We start from the raw sequence: 16,837 nt of genomic DNA on the forward strand, positions 1-16,837 counted from the left end.
AACTGTTTTTGTTCTTTCCCCAAAAAGGTATCTGCCCAAAAACTCCAGTTTCAACACCCAAGTGTATTTTATTATACATTACATAAAACCTGTGTTTGCAATGTTTAAAATGTTTTTCCACTGTGCTGCTTCCATTAAATTAATTGGACATACATTGGCCTTTATTAAAAATATTCTCTTTACTACAGCTAGGATGCCATTACTGTTAGTACACATCTGTTAAATATTTAGTAAAACCCAGATCTACTGTCTGTACTCCCGATAGTAGCCTAGATTTTTTTTTAATTTTCCCCCCTGCTAGGCGCACTTTAAAACTGTTCAAACATAGTGACTTCCCTTATTTTTTTAAGAACTGCAGTACAGATGATCTTGCTGTTGCATACAGAGGACAAGTGAAGAACCCAAGAGTAGACTTCTGTGAGGTCATGGAAGAGTATACTTCAGCCATTCGAGCAAAAAAAAAAAAAAAAAAAAAGTATTTTGAGATCCCTTACTACAACAGAGGTCTGACACAGTACAGGCCAAGTAATTATTTATGTACTTTAGCAAGTTGGGTGGAGGTGTGTCAACAACCACAGGTATACATGGCATAATCTTCATGTTAGTAAGCATTTGGGGAAAAATAAGAAATAACATCAGTCTAACTGAGACTTAACTCTGAACACTAAAATATTTTTATAAGACGATGGAGAAGCTTTGAAAATAAACAAGTATATATAATATCCCACACACTGTAAATAGAAGTTGCCTAAAGTAAATGGCAATTGTATTGCTTCATAGGGAAAATCTAAGGCATCAGCATTGGATGTTTAATTTCCATTATACTAGATAATTATATCCCAGATAACATTTTAAACATTGACTCCATATAAAGGCAAATCGCCCATTTTCTGATGTGCAGTTGTTACCTGTGGCAGCACACCTCAAAACTAAAACCTACATACAGAGGTCTTAGTGTTACTTAAGAGTTACCGTAATTTGTTCGTAGCATTTCACTTTTGCAGGTATTTTTTGGAAGAGGGATGTAGAGATTTCAGAAAAGGCACTGGATCTGAATCCTAGCTTTGAAGATGCAAGATTAGTTTAACACAGACCACAACAGAAAGAAAACAAGTTAAAAAGTGGGGTTATTAAGACAGTCAAGTGACAAAAACAAACCATTAATATTTAATGTGATTAAAGTACTGTATATTGCACAAACATTTTCTTCAATGCTGGTTTTATTAACTGCGTCTATCAAATTCCCTTTTACCGTGTCAACAACTTTCAACACCATTTATTGCTTTTGTAGTACTTTGGATAAATAGATGTTTTACACCTGGTGTTTATCCATACAGTGTGGCCAAAAATGTAGAAGTCGCCATTGAAAAAATGATTGAAAATAGCAGGGGGACATGTCCAACCTTAAGTTTCGAAGCAGGTATATTGTCTTTCCTGTAAAGTGACAGGTGGATAGGAGGAAGGTGAGCCAATGGCCATGCATCGGCCTAGACAGAGCAGGGACCAATAGCAAGAAACCTTTGGATTCATGCAAATAGAATCCATCTGTATCTAGAAAGGTTTACCAATCAGTTTAAGCATTTGAGACAGACCGATAAAGTGAATTTGTTTTATTCAGATTTACACTTTGCTTAAAAGCAGCAATTGCAAAGAGTACAACAGCAGATCCCATTATCAACCATATCCAGATGCTACAGGAGTCATTACCTGGAGAGAGAAAAAAAATTGGCAATACAATAAATCTGAATGCAAGAAATATTATATTACATATTATATAGGCCGTGTGGTCCAGTGGTTAAAGAAAAGGGTTTGTAACCAGAAGGTCCCCGATTCAAATCCCACCTCAACCACTGACTCATTGTGTGACTCTGAGCAAGTCACTTAACCTCCTTGTGCTCCGTCTTTCGGGAGAGACGTAGTTTTAAGTGACTCTGCAGCCGATGCATAGTTCATACACCCTAGTCTCTGCAAGTCGCCTTGGATAAAGGCGTCTGCTAAATAAATAATAATAAAATATACCACACACACTTTATATATATATTATATACACACAAAAACATTTTGGGGTTGGAGAAAATAAAAGTTTACCAACTGGAGCAGTTTATTTTACCTAGTCAGCAACAGCAGGGATAGAGAATCAAAAAGGGCAACATGAGGCAGGGTCCGTATATGGCCTACCATACCAAGACAAGAGTCTGCTTGTCTTTACCTTGCTCTGTTATACTTCTTTCAGGAGCTGATGCAGTTGGTTGGGTCAACAATACTGGTCCAGTTGACACATATCCCTGTAGGTTAAAATACTGTCTGGATTCATAACCTGCAAAAAAGTTCAATAGAACCATTAGCATCAAATGTAGTATTTTATAATCAGTTAAAAAAAAAAAAAAAAATACAAACTGTACAAGTTAAACCACCATCATTAATATACTCACTTGCCAATTTGTGTCCCATCTCGCACTGCTTCATGCAAAGGGCACTTGAACCTTTATATATACGGGCATCACAGACCATAACCATACAGTGAAGATACACCTAAAATATTAAAGTCATACTGAGTACACAACAGCAACCCATATCGTCTGCAAGACTAGTTTAAACTAAACTGCAGTGACCATTCATACAGTAACCATACGGAACCGCGATGCCTTCAAGGAAATCATATTTATGGAACCATTTAACCAGATTGTACAGCAAAAGGACAACTTTTTAGGTGCTTAATCTTCAGAATTGCTTGCTAGTGGAAAGAAAGAGTTTACATCAAGTTAACTTTGCAGACTTCTGGTTTGCAAAATTAGAACAGAGTCAATTAAAAACAGATGTTAAGCCGTGTTCATTTCTATGCTCTTCCAAGCTACAGGAACACTTACAGGACCTTTCAATGTGCCGTCTGCGGATGCGAATAGCAAGACCTCAAACCGTTTCACTTGAGCAGTTGACACTGGATGAGCAATCGTAAGATACTCAGTGCTCTGGACTTCACATCTGTTTGGAACAAAAAAAAAAAAAAAAAAAAAACCACCACACACTACATTAAAACTGACAAGGGGAATAAATCAATAAGCTAGATTCTTTTTTCATGCAAACCGCCATGCACAAGGCCAAAATATCTCTTCCTTTAGCCAGCCAAGCCATACTTCAAATGGAGAACAGATCAAGTTTCCCCAGGCAGAGTATTCCATGATTGGTTTAATATGTATTTTCTCCATTCCTTTTTGAACTTTAGGTGGAGAACACAGACATTGTTAGCTATTGTTGGCATTATTATTATTATTATTGTTCACTCTTACCCATTTTCATAAATGCTCCATTTACGTTTGCTATCAAACCCAGTTGAATTAGACAACCAACATGTCTCCAATGACAATTCAACACTGGTATTCTCCTGCTTGAGCGCCACCTCAAAAAACAAAGGATCTTTCAAGTTCTTTTCAAATGGATACTCTTCATCGGTGTAGAAGTGTGTGTATTTCATATCTAGATTGGGCAAAAAAAAAAAAAAAAAGTCAATTCAATGACTGCCACAATTATTTCAATTGTATTTATATAGCATGCTTTCATAGCCTAGTGCAATATTTACATTCATGAATGGGCGTTTTAGAATATTCCTATATATTACTGGAAACAAAAAAAAAAAAAAAAAAAAAACCCCAACACACAACCCACTTACCTCTGGACAATCTGACACGAATATCCAAAATCTGTCGGGATCGTTTTGCTTTTAAAAAAAAAAAATTAATTTTAGTGTTGAGGTTCCATTACATAAAAAAGGCACCCTTCTCAAAATAGGTAGTTACCTCTTGGGCCACCGTTGGAAGGTAGACGTGGTGCCACAATGGAGCCATATGCAGGAATGTACTGCTGAATGGTTGAATTTCTGCGGTACTTGCACAACACTGTTAACCTAAACAAAAGTTGTTAAATCAGGACAGTCCAGCTATTTAGTTCAGTGCAGTTTGTCCCACCACCATGGGAAGAGGTCTCCCGTGTGCAGGACAGATGGCCAGACTTCAGCTCGGTTACTACAAAACAGCTCTAATCAAGTGTAAATCTCAAGGCAGACAAGCCAGTCTTACCAATTTACACCATGTGGTTATTTTTTTTTTTTTTTCACCACACATGATCTTAACCACAACCAAGTGCTACCACAACCCCCCCCCCCCGCCCCCGCCCCGCCCCGCCCCGCCCCGTTAACTATCCCATTGCCACCACAGTGGTGAAGACACATACCGATAAAGTGGGTCACTGGTTATAACTGCGACATCAGATCTTAGTATTTTCTTCTTGTTGTGAATTTCATTTTCATAGATTACGTAGTTGTCTTCAAACTGAGGAAAAAAGGTACACGGTTATGGAAATAGGGGAGAAACTACTTGGGAATAGTCTTTTACACATTAGAATTTATCCACAAAGCATGCAATACAAGTATATGTCACCTACCCTCCCTGTTGTACCACAGCTATCGAGCTGGAAGTTGAAGATTGCAAATGTCTCATTGTACTCAACAGGTGTGCAATTCTCATCCTTCAGGGTAGTCTTTCCCAGGTCTGTTATTGGAAGGGTATCCTCTGAAGCAGTGACAATGATGCTGCCATTTGGAATACAAACTTTAAAAATAAAGAGGAATATAAAAAATGCTTAATTCATAACATTGCATTAAAAACATCAAGGTACTTTAAGAAAAAAAAAAAAAAAAAAAATGCTACCTATCAAATCCCGGAGGGGGAAGTTGCATGAGACAGAGAAATGTCCCATGGTTGCCAATGTCTTGCGGTACTTTGCGGTAATACTGAACTTAGCAGTTATGCCTTGAAGAGTGATCACCTAGACAAGAGATAAGTTTATTTTGGTGCCCTGCATTATATACTGGGAACGACACACAATAGATCAAGACTGGACAAATACCTCATAAACAGCACCAGCGCTGGACAAAGGCACTTTAACCCAGAAGTGTGTTTCATTATTTATCTCTTGAATACCAAGCTGAGATGCAAGGTCATCGTTTAATGCCAGGTTATTGACATAAGGAACCCATAACTGACCAATCTTCTCATTCGGTATTACAAGATTTAAGTAGTTTTCCTCACAGTAACCAACCGAAGATGGTAGTCCTGGGGGAAGAAAATAAAGAGCTAAAAAAAAAATTAAACAAAATCAATAGCAATTAGCATTAGCTCGTTTTCTAATCTCAATACATCAGCCACCTGCTGCATGGACCATCACGTTAAAAGAAATCTGCTTGTTGGTATGAAGTTTCTGAATTGGTTTATGTTGCTACATCCTGTAAAGTAGTTAACTGAAGCCATACCTTGAGCAAATGTCGCACATTTAGTGACGTTGATCACGTCACCTTTGTACAAGTTGTTCATGCACTTTGCTTGGAAACCCATTGCCTAATGGGCCATTCATGACTGATGGGAACAATCCTGAACCAAGTCAGACATTATATGAATATGGGGTATAATTTCCAACTGGAGGTGGTAGTTTATCCTACCCATTAAGCAGTCCTACCTACAAACACATGCACTTGCAACTTACTCGTCAATCCTCAACTAATGGAAAGAGGGAAGGCAGGTACTTTTGATAAAATGTACATGAACCACCACTTACCTGCATCTATAAGATCAAACTGTACTGTAACAGCTTTACTGTATGGGTTGTTTTCTGGTCCAACACGGAAGTTGAAGACAACATCCAGTATGTACGTGGTCAAATGGGTGGGCAAATACTAACATGGAGAGAATGGGTCAGCTTTTGACTACTGGAGCATACTGGTTTCATCATGAAAATGAACTAATTGGAGCAGAGAATTGTATCTTCGGAAGCAAAAATAAAACAAACAAAACGCAACTCTCCCCCCCCCCCTCCCCCAATTAAATAAATGAATAAAGCAAGCCGTTTTAACACACGACAGCACAGATGGTACCGTGCTTCACACCTCACAACACACCAGATGTATGAGCTGTGTGAGTACATACCTTTGTTTCTGCTAGCATGTTGATTTTTTGTACCTATAAAAAATGTTCATTTATGTAGACAATTAACTGCATTTTGTTATAGAAAACAGGATGATATTTTTGACTGCATACAAAAAGGGACAGTTGCGATACAACTGGCCCATCATTAACGACAGGAGCCCAAAGCAGGTACATGTGAATTTGTGGCTGCCTACCATTGGACATTTAAAAAAAATAAAAAGGGAGTCTTAAAATCCTCCCCTCCCCCCACTTAAAAAACTGGAACCTCACCTCTTCAGTGACATCAGGGTTTTGAAATGATACAGTCAGTGTATAACTTATTGTTCTGTTGGGATAGGTAGTCTTCACAAGCATTCCATATTTTATTAAATCCTCCACTGGGTACTCTGCAGTACCAATGCGGACAGACTCCAAATATGCATCAGGAAAAAAGTTTCCAATTGTTACCACAAAGGTCTCCATCTCCACATCAGTTTCTAAAACTCAATAAAATGTCACAATAAAAAGACAAGAAACAAAAAATCCCTCAGGGAATAACCACACAACTAACCACTCCCAAAGCAACAGTACCCCCACTTCACTTACCGTTTTTTACACTAGGTGGCAAGGGAAAGAACAGCGAGACAGGATGGATTACTGTGTGCTTAGATAAGTCCCAGGCATCATCTTTCCATACATGTTCTAACATAAGATCAATGGTGTACACCATGCCATACTGTCCGTCTTGAAATTCACTCTAACAGGTACAAATATTTCAAATAGATTAGTACAGAGCAGTCTTGTACTTCTGAATTTATTAATGCAAGGCTTTAGATACAGTCAACAGTTTAGACCCAATTACAACAAAAGCCCAACTCTGACTAGAATAAAATTAGCCACAAAGCAGCTACCTCCGCGTCTGACGAATGTAATCCAATGCGAACAAGGCATTTTTGTGATGCATTAAATGACACATCCCTACCTATGGCTTTTCACAGTACATCAGAACCTCTCGATAGGATCCAAACTCATTTAAACCAACACAGAGGAAGTTTGTCAATTGACAGTGACTGACCCACTGGAAAGCAAATTAAAAAGGATGAACGGACACCTTGTTTTAGCTTTGTCCAAATGGGGGCTGAAAGTTCCCCTCCACTACGCCAATGCACCAACTAACTCAAACAGTTCTAAAGTTACACCTTCTAAACCCTTTAACGTCGAATACAACCTGAAATGCACCGAGTTTATTAACGTAATCACAGCTGGTTTCACAGGCCCAGAGAAGCACCAATCTTGGCCTAAAGTAACAAGACACATGTTCATCAGGGTCTGTGAAGCCTGTCAGCCACAAATGTTTAAATTTGTACACCACCTTGGTTTGGCAAAAAACCCTCCCTTATGACAAAAACCAACCTGTATGTAGCCCCCTTCTGCTCCCACAGGAACTTCAATTGTGATATGCGTTTCATTAGTGATCAATTTGTAGGGACTCCTTGACAACGTCTCTGGATCCAGCAACACTCCATTAGCTCCCATAGTAACAGATATAGTTTTAAACGAATCTGGATAGGCGACCAGAGCAGGATACTGCAGCGGAACACTCCATATAAGGGATTGGTCTGCAACCCTTGTGCCATCTGAAAACAGAAATAAAAAAGTTAGGTTGACAGTTTTAGCAAGACCCAGTTGTATTTACTCCTACATAGCAGTTACACTCTGTTCTACAGCTGCAATGGTTGTGCTCCAGAGAGAAAAAGAGAAAGAAAACTTGCACATTTGTGCTAAAATTAAATACATTTCACCATGCAACTACATCATAAGTTTGTCACCTTGGCATGTAAATAATTCAATTCATGAGAAATACTGCAAAGTGGAAAAATGTTGGTTCATCATGACCTTTTAAGTACACTGAACAAAAATATAAAAACACAACATGCAACAATTTCAAAGATTTTACTGAGTTACAGTTCATAAGGAAATCAGTCAATAGGCCGTAATCTATGGATTTCACATGACTGGGAATACAGATATGCATCTGTTTGTCACAGATACCTTAAAAAAAAAAAAAAAAAAAAAAAGAAAAAAAAGGTAGGGGCGTGGATCAGAAAACCAGTCAGTATCTGGTGTGACCACCATTTGCCTCATGCGCGACACATCTCCTTCGCATAGAGTTGATCAGGCTGTTGATTGTGGCCTGTGGAATGTTGACCCACTCCTCTTCAATGGCTATGCGAAGTTGCTGGATATATGGGCGGGAACTGGAACACAAAGTTGTACACTTCGATCCAGAGCATCCAAAACATGCTCAATGGGCGACATGTCTGGTGAGTATGCAGGCCATGGAAGAACTGGGACATTCAGCTTCCAGGAATTGTGTACAGATCCTTGCGACATGGCGCCGTGCATTATCATGCTGAAACATGAGGTGATGGCGGCGGATGAATGGCACGACAATGGGCCTCAGGCTCTCGTCACGGTATCTGTGTGCATTCAAATTGCCATCGATAAAATGCAATTGTGTTCGTTGTCCGTAGCCCATACCATAACCCCACTGCCACCATGGGTTACTCTGTTCACAACGTTGACATCAGCAAACCGCTCGCCCACACAATGCCATACACACTGTCTGCCATCTGCCCGGTACAGTTGAAACCGGGATTGATCCGTGAAGAGCACACTTCTCCAGCGTGCCAGTGGCCATCGAAGGTGAGCATTTGCCCACTGAAGTTGGTTACGACGCTGAACTGCAGTCAGGTCAAGACCCTGGTGAGGATGACGAGCACGCAGATGAGCTTCCCCGAGACGGTTTGACAGTTTGTGCAGAAATTCTTCGGTTGTGCAAACCCACAGTTTCATCAGCTGTCCGAGTGGCTGGTCTCAAAACGATCCCACAGGTGAAGAAGCCGGATGTGGAGGTCCTGGGCTGGTGTGGTTACACATGGTCTGCGGTTGTGAGGCCGGTTTGACGTACTGCCAAATTCTCTAAAATGACATTGGAGGTGGCTTATGGTAGAGAAAGGAACATTCAATTCTCTGGCAACAGCTCTGGTGGACATTCCTCCAGTCAGCATGCCAATTGCACGCTCCCTCAAAACTTGAGACATCTGTAGCATTGTGTTGTGTGACAAAACTGCACATTTTTTTGTGGCCTTTTATTGTCCCCAGCACAAGGTGCACCTGTGTAATGATCATGCTGTTCAATCAGCTTCTTGATATGCCACACCTGTCAGGTGGATGGATTATCTTGGCAAAGAAGAAATGCTCACTAACAGGGATGTAAACAAATTTGTGCACAAAATGAGAAATAAGCCTTGTGTGTATGGAAAATTTCTGGGATATTTTATTTCAGCTCATGAAACATGGGACCAACACTTTACATGTTGCGTTTATTTTTGTTCAGTGTAGTATTTTGCATACTCAACAAGCAATCATAACATAGGCTGAGCTTTTGGTTTCAGGTACATTGAAGCTAAGGGGGCATGCAATAGATTTACATCACTGAGGGACCAAGACAAAAACCCTACCAGTTGGACAAGCTACTGCAGTATCTACCATAAGGAGCATCCAACTTTGCCTGTAGAAGGTAGTTGATCTGATAGAAGTTGTTGGAATTCCCGCAACCTGTAAAAGGATTAAGAGTGCATCAAAAGTTAAAAGCGCCAGTCATAAGCCAGAAAAATAAAATAGGCTATCCCACAAGTTGCAGAAACAGTTTCAGTGAGAACTAATCAATTTGCTTGTAGGACTTAACAACCCCCCACTATATCAGCGAGTATGCATAACAAACAGTAAATACAAAAATTTACCACAGACGTTTCAGATTCAGCAGTTTGGAAGGGTGCTCTAAGCAACAAGCGAGATTCAGTTGTGTTAAGCCCATAGCCAAGCTGGAAAGCTTCGTCAACGGTCATGTTCTTCTTGACAGGGGAGTGAAAGACCACTTGCCAGATATCCGATGCAGCAGTAATCGTCTGGTGAAGAGGCAATATCCAGGATTAGTACACATTACGAAGCACATAAAGCACATGTTCGGCAAATCTAAACTATTGCAACTGTACTTTAATATAGCGAGTTTATTTTAGAAAGCCAAATACATTTGAAATACAGAAACCTACATCAGGAAAGGCATCAATCCAGTCATGAGACTGATCTGCTTGTGCATCAATATCGGGGGCTCCTCGTTCCACAGACACCTAGCAGACAAATCGAGATGAAACCAACTTAAGCCACTTCTGCACATTTTGGTGTTGGCAAATCGAGGTTACATTTTTATATTTAACAAATCACTTGCATGGACCCTAACATCCTTACACCACTGGGCAATAGTCTCCCTCTGACATGCAATTGGTTCACATCACTGTCAATCCTACCTCTGCTTAACGGCAATTGTGACTCAACAGAAGATAATTACAAAACATACTACAAAAGAAAGCTGATCCAAACACTAAAATGGCAATTAAAACATCACTGTTTGACTCTGAAATTCAACTCGACAATGTAAAGAAATGACAGCGGGGATCTAAACTGCATTATGCAGAAGTCAACAAGCCAGGACGGAGAGCTGCACGCCAAAAAGGACTCATAACTATGCAGCATGAACTTCAAAAGCATGTTCTGTTATTTCCCCCAGGTTAGCTGGTACTTTGCGAACGTTTGGACAAATCGCTTTGCTGACAGAAATAGTATCTGCAGAAGGTATAAACATGACATCACAAAACAAAACCAGGTTTATTCGCCTTAAATCATAAAAAGAAAATTGACAGAACAAGCCATCAGGAGACACGTCAAATCACACTGGACATTTCCCCATCAATGCATTCCATAAGTTTACCAACTAAAGCATCACCATTTTCTGTCAAATATTTATGATTAATATTGTTGACGTTCAGCAGTATTTTAGCTGGTGATTGACAGTATTGTCGCACAAAGTCACCAATAATATCTCGGCAATAAACAGCAGCTGTCCAGCAAAGTACACGGCAAGTATTTCAAATTCAGGTATTTGATCAAGCTAGTAGTTGCCACGCCCAGCAATTGCCACAATAAATCAGACACTGACTGGCCAACAAATCAGGTGATAATGTGTTTGTAATGTGACAGAGAATCACGTTTGAACATTATTTGATCCTCTGACATCTAAACATCTGCTGTATCCTAGGATAGTGTGTAGGGCTGCATATTACAATGTAGAGTCAAAATAAACCAGCATTTTAAAAAACACACTATTTTGAATTTCATGGAATAATACCAAGAAAATGTGTGTGTGGGGGGGTGTGTGTGTGGGGAAGAATTGGAATTACCGAAAAATTACAGGAATAAACCAGAAATGCAGAACACTACGTATGCTGTATCAGCTATATTTAAACAAAACAAAGAATTTACTATCCAACCTTGCCTCATTTTCTTGACCGATTCATATAAAATATGTACTGCAGACTCAGATCATAGTGGAAAACGAAATGCCCCTCGGGAAGACTCTTGTTACCTCCAGAGTGCAATGTGCTCAGCCTGCGGCTTCAGACATTACACTATTGTTACCAACGGGGATAGTCTTCTCAGGGAAATAATTTTCCACTATAGCCCTCCTCTCCAGTCCGTGTGTGTGTATACAAGAGAGATTTATTGTCTGAAACAAGTTTCAATCACAATTAGTAAGTGGTCCTTAAAATGTGATAATCCAACGTGTGACATGTTACTATACCTCTACTGTTATTACCTCCATGTAGTTTGTTGAACAGAAGATTTCTCTTTGTTGCCAGGGGTGATATTGGCAAGACATCTTGTGGATATAGCTTGTGGATGCAGTTGTTACTTCAGTGATTATTATTTCCACAGTCAAGGAAAATCTCTCATCATTCTATAAATCAGAAAAAAATAATTCATAACACCCAATAGTGATGCTAACCTTTCAAAAGGCAGTTTAAAATCAGATTCATAACACCCAATAGTGAAAAGGCAGTTTAAAATCAGATTGACTTCAGCATTGTAGGCCTCAGTGGCATGCAGTGGGTTTCCCAGTAGGTCATGCAGCATGACTATATGAACGTAACATTATATAGAGGTCGGCACTGGTACCCGAAAACTGGGTACCCGTCCGTTTCTAAAGTTACCCGATATGATACAGGTCCAGTTTTACTACCTGGGTATCAATTTATTAATTTGAAAAAATATACCATTGATTTTTTTATTTCTCAGCAATGTACCACAATGCTGAACTTTGGGTGGCACTAGGGCCCAGTGAAAAGGCTAGCCTGCCTGCCTTTGGTTGGTATGCAATGCATTGTGGGTGCTCGCAAGGTACAAACAAAATAAAATCAGTATGAGCCAACAGTACACCTACTTGACGAGCATCACTTGAGCGCGTGTAGCTGCGACGTCACTCTGATTGCCTGGTAGGGGAGAACGGGGTAAGTCGAGCCTGTGGGTAAGATGAGCCACCCCATGTATCCAGGCAACCAAACGCAAAATTAATCATGTGATCACAGATTTAGAAAGAGTTAATCATTTCACTGAATATGTGATGGAGGAGAGCACATGGATAAAGTGGTAAGTGAGCTAGGTCCAAAAATTTGATTTTTGCCATGTCAGGTGATTTTATTATGTTTAAGGTGTCATGATTCTTGTATCTGTACAGAAGTAGATATGTTCTGAACTGTATTACTTATTAGTTGGTGTCTATATAAGCTACAATAGGAGCTCAAACTAAGCATGGCAGTGGGCCTGAGCTGCTGTGCGAAGCAATTTTATCAAAATGGAGGTTATGGGGTAAAACGTGCCACTAGGCCTGGGGCAAGTTGAGCCAATGGCTCAACTTACCCCACACTTACAATATTTACATTCTGTTGTCAGGATTACATGCTCAAATAATTTAGTTTAAACCATGTATGTACTCAAATGGTATTTTTGCAACATTACAGAGCAGATTTCATTATGCCACGGGTCTCTAAACACAAAACAAATGGGTTCAACCCCCTTGGAGGATCTAGAAAGAGCAGATATACTACCATTGCCTAAAACATCAGCAACAAAAGCAAAACAAACACGAAAGAAGGTCAAGACAAGAATCTTAACAGACACACCTGAGAAGCTTGAGCTGGAGAAAACTCAGAGAGAACAGAAGAAAGCTACACAACCCAATCAAAAAACAATGTGTGAAAGGAAGTAAAAAAACAGAGCAGCAAGCAAACCACTGCAAGAAATCCAGAAACTACCACTACATTGGTTTATTGGAGAAAGTTGACGGAAATGACCTTGAAGCAAAATTCCTGAGAAGAGGCCGGATGACTCCTGGGCTTGGTTAGCCAACTTTCAAATTCTAACCAACGGATGAGGGATCCTTTCCAAGAAGGGGTGTGATTAAAAAACTGCCAAGACCTCTTGCAGTTGGTGGAACAGCCAGAAAGGAGAAACAGTTCATCTTCCCCTGCAACCTGGGCAAGTGGCATGTTGAGTAGGGCCTACTCAACCGGATAAAAATCAGTGAAAAAGTTGTCTAACCATAATAAAAGTTGTGTAATTACTGTTACCCTGTTGAAATAAGAGTTAGCCTACTGTTACCATGTTATAATGTTGAAGTAAATAGAAGTTATGTTGTTTCACACCAAGGATGAGGGCACCTTCCCAAAAAAGGACGCGATAAATACTGCCCATATCTCGGTTGGTGGAACAGCCAGAATGGAGACAGTTTGTCTTCCCCTGCAACCTGGACAAGTGGCATGTTGGATAGGGCTTAGTCAAAGTATTGAAAGGATAAAAAAAAAAAAGTTAAAAGTTGTGTAACCACAATACTAATTGTGTAACCATTGTTACCTTGTTGAAATAAAAAAAAGTTACATTGTTTCACAAAATGGCGCGATTACATTTTATTCGTTACAGAAGTGTGGAGAAGTGGCACATTTTACCCCCATGGGGCTCAACCTACCCCATCCACATGCTCAAATTTACCCCGAACCTGGGGCAAGTTGTGCCAAAAGACCAACTTTTTTTGACGAGTCAATTATAAAACTGCATTAGCTAGATAAAATGTATTGATTTCTAAGGATGCACAACAACCTGAAGTATACATAGCCATCATTGTTAGAAAGATTAATATATTTCCCTTGCCATAGTAATGGCAAATGTAAAAATTGGCTCATCTTACCCCGTTCTCCCCTACTGTTAAGTGCCAGACTTGTCATGCAGAGCTGAAGCAGCATGACTAGCATAGCACAAAGAATGAAGCGGTTCGCGCAATGAACACGCAAAATATATATTAGTGTTATCGCAACAATTAGTTTTCAAATTGGTCATTCAGTGCATCACTTGCATGCCCCAACTGCACGCCACTGGTAGGTTTATAAGTGTATTCTATAGGTAATGGTTTTACATGCCGAGGGGGAGCCTAACTCGAAGTAAGCTTCCGCCAAAACCTCACAACTAGGGGCTACTATAACCAGCCAGGTTATTTCTTAGTGCATTAGGATAATGCGTTTCTAGTGACAACACATTTTATGGAGCCGTGGTGGCCACTCGAGTCTAGATAGCCAAAGAACAGGAACACAAACTTGAACGTACCTCATTATCAACCTGGCAAGCAAGAACAGATGCTTCAAAAATCACATTGCCAAAGTAGTCAAAGTTGATTGTATACCCACACTGTATAGACATCTTAGGAGTAACCATGAATCTTTTACCAAACTTGTCTAAGAGGGAGGGGAAACAAATGAAGCAAACAAACAGTTAGATACAAAAGCAAAACATGCATTTCAGTTTAGGGATGTGTAAGGGCAGGTGCAGAATTCACAGGACCACATTATGGCGTATTACTTTTTTACTTTGTTTTCATAATATGCTGTAGCTCAAGTAAAGTTTGCCAAACCTGTCTTAATGTTAAAGATTATCTGCACCATGTACAGTCTTACTAAATGTATGTCCAAGTATCCAATGCATTTCTAAATGTACATTGTCTGAAATAAGTCGGTCCGCCATTTTTATAAACAATAAATAAAGACAAAAAAAAAAGTCACTTACAAATCATAAGCGTACCCAGTCACGTATGTTACAGTAACCCGCTAGGAGATTATTAACATAAAATTTACCGTGTACAGCAAAGTCAACCGTTTTGTGCTCAAGGAACGTAGCATTTAATGCAACCCAGAACACTTGGTTGTGGCATTCACTGTATAAGAGTCCTTGGTAGGGGAAAGACAAAAGCCACGAATCAACAAAACATGAAACAAGCAAACCAAGTACAGTTTCCATTATTTATTTATTTTTGGAAAATATCTTACCCGGATCAGGCGATAATTGCGACCATACTTCACTGGCTAACGTCGACATTAACAATGTTATTCTGTTTCAGAGAGTAGAGAATGATTACAATAAAGAATTACTTAAAAAAAAACCCAAATGTTTATAAAATAAATGTACCAATTCTTACCCCCAAAATATCCCACGCGTCATTTTTACACCACCTACCAACCGAATTCAGAACGCCAGCGCTTACTACTACAAACACACAACAAATCACCAACTACAAACGCAAACACACGTGTCCATGAGTTTTTTTAAACGAATGTGTAAATGAGATACGCCTAACAATTTATTACTGGGCCAATCCGAGAAGCGTCCACCATCAACCTACATTGACGTGTATAATGACCAATGGCATTTATTTACCTAAGAGATAAACTATTGTTACGAAAAGTAAATTTTATCCTCAAAAATGTGCAGATTGAATATCATGGTCAAACATGGAATGTGTCGAGCTGCTGTGCAATGCGTTTCTTTTCACCCATGCAGTGCACATTATTTCATTATGCACCAAAATATTGCTGAAAAATCTCACCTAATGTTGTACTGTAAATCTAGGTGAAGCATGCTAAGGGTACATGTATGGAGAAGACTGTGCAACAAGGAGCATTAAAACATGGAAGCAGGTAGCAACAATAGACTATAAGTGAACGGTATAGTTGAGCAATCTGTCCATGGAGTATAATGTACATTTCAGTAATCATAATTATTCAAATATGTATTGCAAACAGATTTTATCGTGAGTTTAGTACATTTTAGAAAGTACAGTACATATCAGTAACTAGCGATAGGATCATTCTGTTTGCTCCACATTATCTTACACATTATAAAGAAAACTTGTTACAGATACTGTAAGTACGCTGACTTCCTTTAGGTGGCGCTATCAGACAACAAATACAGACAAATCACAGTATCTTCTGCACGTCTGGTCACCTAAGGTTGTTGTTTTTTAAATGTTAATAAAGTTGTAGATGTCAAGCTCCCCATAGCTAAGTGGATAAAATATATGTTCTATAGTTATATATCAGAGGTTTTACATAACGCCCACTGTAACTAAGTTTCTGAGGAAATAAAGGGTGAAAGGTGACTGTTTTAAACTATTAAATCATCCAGTGTTTTCCATGACAATCTTAATTTTCTAACAGAATTTGGATTATGACACTATTTTTCTTGGAGCTAATACTGAGAAATAATTGCCCTTTCTGTTATTTTGACAATTCCCGTTCCATTGTACAGAAGCTTCTCTTTTAACAGTTAGTATATAAACACATCATTTTGATTAATGTGGACTTGGAAATCCAGTAATTTACAAGCACAAAACATTTTGCATGCACTGGTTAGTAAAGTTGCACCCGATTAAATACATCTTACTGTTGTCAAACTAGACAATCGACTGTCTACAGACGATTGTTGTTCTTCAGAAGGAAGGGATTGTCCTGAATTGTCGTGTTTCTATTGGCTTCATGCCACACTGTACTGGTTCAATAAACATCCACAGGGTGCTTAATGTTTCTCTATGTATGACAATGAGAAGGGCTCCCTCTGTAACATTTTCAACATTCAGCGAAATGTGTTTTACTTGTCTGCCTCTA

At 39.3% G+C, this 16,837-nt stretch overlaps 1 protein-coding gene across 5 annotated transcripts; it reads right to left on the bottom strand.

Annotated features, from left to right (window-relative positions):
- Nucleotides 1-1,558: 1,558 nt before the first annotated feature.
- Nucleotides 1,559-15,488, bottom strand: LOC117410478 (zona pellucida sperm-binding protein 2-like). 5 transcript variants are annotated; one of them, XM_059025722.1, is made up of 24 exons: nucleotides 15,373-15,488; nucleotides 15,224-15,285; nucleotides 15,032-15,124; nucleotides 14,508-14,635; nucleotides 11,671-11,811; nucleotides 10,070-10,147; nucleotides 9,761-9,925; nucleotides 9,479-9,575; nucleotides 7,368-7,591; nucleotides 6,561-6,711; nucleotides 6,246-6,451; nucleotides 5,976-6,008; nucleotides 5,608-5,725; nucleotides 4,903-5,129; nucleotides 4,704-4,821; nucleotides 4,438-4,604; nucleotides 4,228-4,325; nucleotides 3,795-3,901; nucleotides 3,668-3,715; nucleotides 3,288-3,474; nucleotides 2,868-2,982; nucleotides 2,433-2,532; nucleotides 2,210-2,317; nucleotides 1,559-1,707 (listed from the first exon to the last, which is right to left on the bottom strand). In XM_059025722.1, exons 1-24 carry the CDS (start codon nucleotides 15,393-15,395, stop codon nucleotides 1,574-1,576), a joined length of 2,928 nt encoding a protein of 975 aa, XP_058881705.1. In that variant the 5' UTR covers nucleotides 15,396-15,488; the 3' UTR covers nucleotides 1,559-1,573. The 5 variants fall into 5 exon arrangements, with proteins under 5 accessions (XP_058881705.1, XP_058881706.1, XP_058881704.1 ...); XM_059025723.1 differs by having other exon boundaries at nucleotides 4,903-5,108; nucleotides 11,656-11,811; XM_059025721.1 differs by having other exon boundaries at nucleotides 11,656-11,811.
- Nucleotides 15,489-16,837: the final 1,349 nt, after the last annotated feature.

This window comes from Acipenser ruthenus, chromosome 6 (genome assembly GCF_902713425.1).
Source record: "Acipenser ruthenus chromosome 6, fAciRut3.2 maternal haplotype, whole genome shotgun sequence".
Taxonomy (NCBI): Eukaryota; Metazoa; Chordata; class Actinopteri; order Acipenseriformes; family Acipenseridae; genus Acipenser; species Acipenser ruthenus.

Bases quoted from the DNA above. Each gene is read 5' to 3' on its own strand.
- LOC117410478 (XM_059025721.1), bottom strand. From the start codon at position 15,395: ATGACGCGTGGGATATTTTGGGG. The intron at 7,592-9,478 runs GTAGGGTTTTTG...TTCTGTTTTCAG, and splicing joins TGCAGTAGCTTGTCCAACTG to ATGGCACAAGGGTTGCAGAC. The intron at 5,130-5,607 runs GTAAGTGGTGGT...TTTTTTTTTTAG, and splicing joins GTTTGATCTTATAGATGCAG to CTCTTTATTTTCTTCCCCCA.